The 7968-nt window shown below is 49.9% G+C and overlaps 1 protein-coding gene across 1 annotated transcript; it reads right to left on the minus strand.

Annotated features, from left to right (window-relative positions):
• Window positions 1–750: 750 nt before the first annotated feature.
• LOC123173004 (uncharacterized) lies at window positions 751–2575 on the minus strand. The gene is made up of 2 exons (XM_044589885.1): window positions 1724–2575; window positions 751–1632 (listed from the first exon to the last, which is right to left on the minus strand). The coding sequence occupies exons 1-2, from the start codon at window positions 2474–2476 to the stop codon at window positions 1126–1128; spliced, it is 1260 nt and encodes a 419-aa protein (XP_044445820.1). The 5' UTR covers window positions 2477–2575; the 3' UTR covers window positions 751–1125.
• Window positions 2576–7968: the final 5393 nt, after the last annotated feature.

Below are 7968 nucleotides of genomic sequence, written 5' to 3' on the forward strand. Positions count from 1 at the left end.
ACGTGTTGTTCCAAACAATCTTATTACCGTTTCGATGTGATGCAAGTGAATTAATGAACATCCCATCTCCCAGTTTGATACTAAAGTTGTAGTAATGCTGCGTCAGTTAATTTGGATCGGGGAGTAACAAATTCATCATGTCCTTTGATTACGTCATGTATTGAAGAAAGTGCTAGGAGATCTGCGTCATGATTTTATCGTGTGACAGTTGATGTCATCGTGTGTTGTGTACTTGTGAGCAGGGTGGTTGATGAGCATCCTGAACTCTTATGCTCTGTTAATTCGGGAGAAAGGAGTGATACATCGTACTCCCTCCGTCCGCGAATAAGTGTACTTCTACCTTTTATCCTAAGTCAAAGTTTTAGAATTTTGACCAACTTTATAAGGAAAAGTAGCAGCATTTATGACACTAAATTAGTATCACTGGATCCGTTTTGAAATGTACTTTCATAATATACCAATTTGATGTCATATATGTCACTACTCTTTTCTATAAAGTTGGTTAAATTTTAAAAACTTTGCCTTAGGACAAAAGGTAGATGTACACTTATTCGCGGACGGAGGGAGTAGTATGTACTATGTACTCGCAATCTCTGCTGTCTCCTTTCTCCTCTGAAGATGGATGTGGATTTGACTCTGTGGTGGTGAATGCTGTTTGTAAATGGCACTCCATTTCTTTGGGCGAGTGTGGTGCGCCTTCCTCCAGTGCCGTTTTACTCCTCAAGGTAGATAGATAGAAAGAATCTAGACATGGTTTCGGGCTGCAAATCTGCATTGATAAATCATAATGACCATGTAACCCTTGTACATGTCATTATGATTACCTTCCTCCAATGCCGCTTTACGGGCAATGTAACCCTTTTGTGGTCATTGTGACTTGATGTACCTAAGCCGAGGTAAAACAAGTATCGACTGAGAAATGCAGTATTACATCTGCAGACCTATACACTGAACTAGGCGCACTTCTGGAGCTGCAAACGATGGCGCCAATGGAGAACACCCGCAATTCACCGCCATGGAACAAAATGGACGCAACTGAGCAGCAGGATGAGCTTATTACTTTTACTAGAGATTGAGCTGCGGAGCAACGCATGACCAGATCATAACCAAATGGATGCAACTACACTAGCACGGATCATATATTCGTATCTGCCATGGCCTGGCGCCATGATCGATAACCTTGGCCTGATCGCTGGAGCACCAGCGAGACGGAGCGCGCTGATTCCTGAGCTGCTGCACGTGGAGCCCCATGAACGAAGTGGCCGTCAGCCTGTTCGACGACACGGTCGGCAGCGTACGCGAGAGCCACGACTCCGACGGCGTCTTGGGCGACGGCAATGCGAGCACCATCTTGTCGTCACGGCGAGCCACGGTCCTCTCCTGCGAGGGAGGTAGCGGCGGCGGGAAGCCCTGGCCGACGGCGTTGAGCCTGCGGGGTGTCTTCCCGCCGACGTTCGCCTTCGCCGTCGGCGGCCTGACGCACTTGGGATTGGGAGGCGGCAGCGGCGAGGCCGCACCGCCGTCGGCCCCGTCGAGGACCAGGAGCAGGCCGAGATGGGTGGCCTTGGGATGCACGGCGCCTCGGTCCGATCGCCGCAGCGAGCTGATGTACACCTCCTCCCAGCTGCTTCCCTGCAGAGCACACCCAGAGTCAAGATCAAGACGTGCATGCATGGCTTGGCTAGTGATACTCCATGAGAACGTGAAGCAAGCTGCTGCTCACCGTGACCGTGCCAGCGTCGAGATCAGGGTGCTGCCCCACCCGCGGCAGGAGCGGGTTCGTCTCGCGCCGGCTGCTGCCGCAGCCGGACAGGAAGCGCCGCGCGCCTCGGCGGCGCCTCATCGTGGACCGCGCCGGGTTCAGGAGCAGCAGGGCGCTCTTGGCGCACCGCGCGGGGAGCAGCCCGCACTTCCTTTTGGACGCGAAGCCCGCCGTGCTGTGCACCTCCCACTCGTCGTCCTCCCCGTTGCCGTCCGCGTCCTTTACATGGTTACGCTGCACGTGGACGTGGCTCGCCGGCAGGTGCTGGACAGGGAGGCGCCCCGGCAACCTGTCGCTGGTGGGGGTGCGCGTGTTGGCAGCAGCGGTGGCGGCCTTCCGGAAGACGCACTGCTCCTTGGCCGCCAGCAAGAAGCGGTCCATCATGACGCTGCCGCGGGGGCTCGGGCTCGGGGCCGCCGACGCCGTCGCGCCGGCCGCGTCGCTGCAGCTCACGGTGTAGCAGCTGTCGGGGCGGGAGAGCGCGTCCGAGAAGCGCACCGCGGCCTCCTGGTCCGGCCCGGGCAGCGGTGGCGTGCCTACGCCCTTGGGGTGGCCGGGCCGGCGCTCCCACCCGAACGGCACGCCTCCGGGGCGGGGGGTGGCATCGTCGCAGCGTTCGCCGTACCGCAACGCGCCGCCCAGGCCCAACCCGCCGTGGCGCCGCACGGAGAGCAGCGGCGCGGCGAGGTCGATGCGCTTGCTCGCCTCGGCCATGGCCGAGCACTAGCTCTAGCTGCGTGATAGTGTGAGCGACCTCGATCGATCGCCAATGAGCCACTCTAACCACCGATCTGGCCCTTAATAAAATAAAACGCAACCCGTTGGATGGATGGACCTGCTCAATCAAGTGGAGTAGATCGTTGTGATAATGCCGGCAATGCACGGACGTGGCCACATGATCCAGCACGCAGGGGTAACACTGTTCACCTTGTGCCGCTGTACGTGGTCGATTTGGTTTGCTCGTCGTCGGCTGTCGCTGGATGCATGCTGAAAGGGGAAAGTACTTGGACGATCCGGCGTCCTCCTAGGCTGGCTGGTAAATTCTCTGGGAACTTGCACCCCAATTTCGATGGTATATACGTACTGTGATGTGAGGTTGTCGTAACAACCGGTGGGTGACATTGTCCATTTTGTCGGCCGGACAGTACCGTTAGTACTTGGGTAGACGCACGGTCATGGTCAACCATACATGGTCGTGACTCGTGATAGGATACCATGCAGCTTGCATCGAGACACGTCGTTTTCGTCGTCGCCGGGAGCGAGAGAGAGCACCGTCGATCGACACTGTCCATTCTACTCTCCTGGTGTGATATGTGCCTCGGGCCCTCGGCTAGTAGTACTATAGTCCAGCACTACTAGACTGGGGGAGTGGCGCTTTAAATTAGGTGGTCTTGGTTTTTTGCATTTATAAGCTGTAATGCTGGGTGCATCTATGCGGCCAACGACTCTGATCTGTATTCTGTCTCGCTCACTAGCTTGTTGTTTTGCATTCAAGTGCCAATTTACACCTCTGGACCAGACCAACACAAACTTAATACTACGATCATTCTTGTATTCTGTTGTAGAAATATCTACCACTAATAATACATACAAGTAGGGAACAATGCAAAAATTCGCAGGGGCACGCGAGTGCGGGGGCACACACCTGTCAAGTCCCGTCGTCCGCTCATTTTGCTCGCGTGTAGAAATATTTCCTTATATCATGATAAATGTTTATTATTCATGCTAGAATTGTATTAACCAGAAACTTGATACATGCGTGGATACATAAACAAAACACCGTGTCCCTAGTAAGCCTCTACTAGACTAGCTCGTTAATCAAAGATGGTTAAGTTTTCTAACCATATACATGTGTTGTCATTTGATGAACGAGATCACATCATTAGGAGAATGATGTGATGGACAAGACCCATCCGTTAGCTTAGCATAATGATTGTTCAGTTTTATTGCTATAGCTTTCTTCATGTCATATACATATTCCTTTGACTATGAGATTATGCAACTCCCGGATACCGAAGGAATGCCTTGTGTGCTATCAAATGTCACAACGTAACTGGGTGATTATAAAGATACTCTACAGGTATCTTCGAAGGTGTTTGTTGGGTTGGCATAGATCGATATTAGGATTTGTCACTCCGAGTATCAGAGAGGTATCTCTAGGCCCTCCCGGTAATGCACATCACAATAAGCCTTACAAGCAATGTGACTAATGAGTTAGTTGCGGGATGATGCATTACGGAACGAGTAAAGAGACTTGCCGGTAACGAGATTGAACCAGGTATGAAGATACCGACGATCAAATCTCGGGCAAGTAACATACCTATGACAAAAGGAATTGTTGGGGAACGTAGTAATTGTTGGAAATATGCCCTAGAGGCAATAATAAATTGGTTATTATTATATTTCCTTGTTCATGATAATCGTTTATTATCCATGCTAGAATTGTATCGATAGGAAACTCAGATACATGTGTGGATACATAGACAACACCATGTCCCTAGTAAGCCTCTAGTTGACTGGCTCGTTGATCAATAGATGGTTACAGTTTCCTCACCATGGACATTGGATGTCGTTGATAACGGGATTACATCATTAGGAGAATGATGTGATGGACAAGACCCAATCCTAAGCCTAGCACAAAGGTCGTGTAGTTCGTATGGTAAAGCTTTTCTAATGTCAAGTATCATTTCCTTAGACCATGAGATTGTGCAACTTCCGGATACCGTAGGAATACTTTGGGTGTGCCAAACGTCACAACATAACTGGGTGGCTATAAAGGTACACTACAGGTATCTCCGAAAGTGTCTGTTGGGTTGGCACGAATCGAGACTGGGATTTGTCACTCCGTGTAAACGGAGAGGTGTCTCTGGGCCCACTCGGTAGGACATCATCATAATGTGCACAATGTGACCAAGGAGTTGATCACGGGATGATGTGTTACGGAACGAGTAAAGAGACTTGCCGGTAACAAGATTGAACAAGGTATCGGGATACCGACGATTGAATCTCGGGCAAGTATCGTACCACTAGACAAAGGGAATTGTATACGGGATTGATTGAATCCTCGACATCGTGGTTCATCCGATGAGATCATCGTGGAACATGTGGGAGCCAACATGGGTATCCAGATCCCGCTGTTAGTTATTGGTCGGAGAGTTATCTCGGCCATGTCTGCATGACTCCCGAACCCGTAGGGTCTACACACTTAAGGTTCGATGACGCCAGGGTTATAGGGAATAGATATGCGTGGTTACTGAATGTTGTTCGGAATCCCAGATGAGATCTCGGACGACACGAGGAGTTACGAAATGGTCTGGAGGTAAAGATTTATATATGGGAAGTCCTGTTTTGGTCGCCGGAAAAGTTTCGGGTTTATCGGTAATGTACCGGGACCACCGGGAGGGTCCTGGTGGTCCACCAAGTGGGGCCACCAGCCCCGGAGGGCTGAATGGGCCAAGTGTGGGAGGGGACCAGCCCCAGGTGGGCTGGTGCGCCCCCCCACCAAGGCCCAAGGCGCAAGGGAGAGTGGAAGGGGGCAAACCCTAGGCTCAGATGGGCCTAAGGCCCACCTAGTGGTGCACCCCCCTCTCTCCCCCCCTTGGCCGCCCCCCTAGATGGGATCTAGGGCTGGCCGCCACCCCTAGGGGTGGAAACCTAGGTGGGGGCGCAGCCCCTCCCCTCCCCCTATATATACTTGAGGTTTTGGGCTCCCATAGACACGAGAACATCTCCTTCTTGGCGCAGCCCTACCCCTCTCCCTCCTCGTCTCTTGCGGTGCTTGGCGAAGCCCTGTTGGAGTACCACGCTCCTCCACCACCACCACGCCGTCGTGCTGCTGCTGGATGGAGTCTTCCCCAACCTCTCCTTCTCCCCTTGCTGGATCAAGGCGTAGGAGACGTCACCGGGCTGTACGTGTGTTGAACGCGGAGGTGCCGTCCGTTCGGCACTAGGATCATCGGTGATTTGGATCACGACGAGTACGACTCGATCAACCCCGTTCACTTGAACGCTTCCGCTTAGCGATCTACAAGGGTATGTAGATGCACTCTCCTTCCCCTCGTTGCTAGATTACTCCATAGATTGATCTTGGTGATGCGTAGAAAATTTTGAATTTCTGCTACATTCCCCAACAGTGGTATCAGAGCTAGGTCTATGCGTAGTTTCTATGCACGAGTAGAACACAAAGCAGTTGTGGGCATTGATTTTGTCAATTTACTTGTCGTTACTAGTCTTATCTTGATTCGGCGGCATCGTGGGGTGAAGCGGCCCGGACCGACCTTACACGTACTCTTACGTGAGACTGGTTCCACCGACTAACATGCACTAGTTGCATAAGGTGGCTAGCGGGTGTCTGTCTCTCCCACTTTAGTCGGATCGGATTCGATGAAAATGGTCCTTATGAAGGGTAAATAGAAATTGGCATATCACGTTGTGGTTTTCGCGTAGGTAAGAAACGTTCTTTCTAGAAACCTATAGCAGCCATGTAAAAAACTCGCAACAACAATTAGAGGACGTCTAACTTGTTTTTGCAGCATATGCCTTGTGATGTGATATGGCCAAAAGGATGTGATGAATGATATATGTGATGTATGAGATTGATCATGTTCTTGTAATAGGAATCACGACTTGCATGTCGATGAGTATGACAACCGGCAGGAGCCATAGGAGTTGTCTTTATTTATTTATGACATGCGTGTCAACATAAACGTCATGTAATTACTTTACTTTATTGCTAAAGCGTTAGCCATAGTAGTAGAAGTAAGAGATGACGAGACAACTTCAAGAAGACACGATGATGGAGATCATGATGATGGAGATCATGGTGTCATGCCGGTGACAACGATGATCATGGAGCCCCGAAGATGGAGATCAAAAGGAGCAAAATGATATTGGCCATATCATGTCACTATTTGATTGCATGTGATGTTTATCATGTTTTACATCTTATTTGCTTAGAACGACAGTAGCTTAAATAAGATGATCCCTCACTAAAATTTCAAGAAAAGTGTTCCCCCTAACTGTGCACCGTTGCGAAGGTTCGTCATTTCGAAGCACCACGTGATGATCGGGTGTGATAGATTCTAACGTTCGAATACAACGGGTGTAAGCCAGATTTACACAGAAAAACACTTAGGTTGACTTGACGAGCCTAGCATGTACAGACATGGCCTCGGAACACGGAAGACCGAAAGGTCGAGCATGAGTCGTATAGAAGATACGATCAACATGAAGATGTTCACCGATGTTGACTAGTCCGTCTCACGTGATGATCGGACACGGCCTAGTTGACTCGGATCATGTTTCACTTAGATGACTAGAGGGATGTCTATCTGAGTGGGAGTTCATTAGATGAAATCAATTATCATGAACATAGTCTAAATTGTCTTTGCAAATATGTTGTAGATGAATAGCTCACGTTGTAGCTCCCTGTTTCAATACGTTCCTAGAGAAAGATTAAGTTGAAAGATATTGTAAGCAATGATGCGGACTGGGTCCGTAGTCTGAGGAGTGTCCTCACTGCTACACAGAAGGCTTACGTCTTTGATGCACCGCTCGATCTGCAAACCCCTACAACGTCGTCTATGGATGTTGTGAACACCTGACAGACACGTCCTGATGACTACTTGATAGTTTAGTGCACCATACTTTACGGCTTAGAATCGGGATTCCAATGACGTTTTGAACGCCATAGAACATATGAGATGTTCCAAGAGCTGAAATTGGGATTTCAGGCTCATGCCCGTGTTGAGAGGTGTGAGACCTCTGACAAGTTCTTTTGCCAACAAGATAGAGGAGAATAGCTCAGCTAGTGAGCATGTGCTCAGAATGTCTGGGTGCTACAATCACTTAAATCAAGTGGGAGTTAAACTTCCAGATAAGATAGTGATTGATAGATTTCTCTAGCCACCATCACTAAGCTACTAGATCTTCGTGATGAACTATGACATGCAAGGGATGGAGTTGATCCCGGAGCTGTTCGCGGTGCTTAAGACCGCAAAAGGTAGAAATCAAGAAGGAGCATCAAGTGTTGATGGTTTAACAAGACCACTGGTTTCAAGAAGGGCAAGGGCTAGAAGGGAAACTTCATGGACGGCAAATCAGTTGCTGCTCCAGTGAAGGAACCCAAGGGTGAACCCAAACCCGAGACTAAGTGCTTCTATTGTAAGGGGAACGGTCACTGGTAGCGGAATTACCCCAAATGCATG

This window comes from Triticum aestivum, chromosome 1A (genome assembly GCF_018294505.1).
Source record: "Triticum aestivum cultivar Chinese Spring chromosome 1A, IWGSC CS RefSeq v2.1, whole genome shotgun sequence".
NCBI lineage: Eukaryota > Viridiplantae > Streptophyta > Magnoliopsida > Poales > Poaceae > Triticum > Triticum aestivum.

What these genes read in the sequence shown, in the direction of transcription:
- LOC123173004 (XM_044589885.1), bottom strand. Translation starts at nt 2,476, where the DNA reads ATGGCCGAGGCGAGCAAGCGCATCGACCTCGCCGCGCCGCTGCTCTCC. An exon ending in TCGACGCTGGCACGGTCACG is followed by an intron (nt 1,633 to 1,723) that starts GTGAGCAGCAGC and finishes TGTGCTCTGCAG; the next exon opens with GGAAGCAGCTGGGAGGAGGT.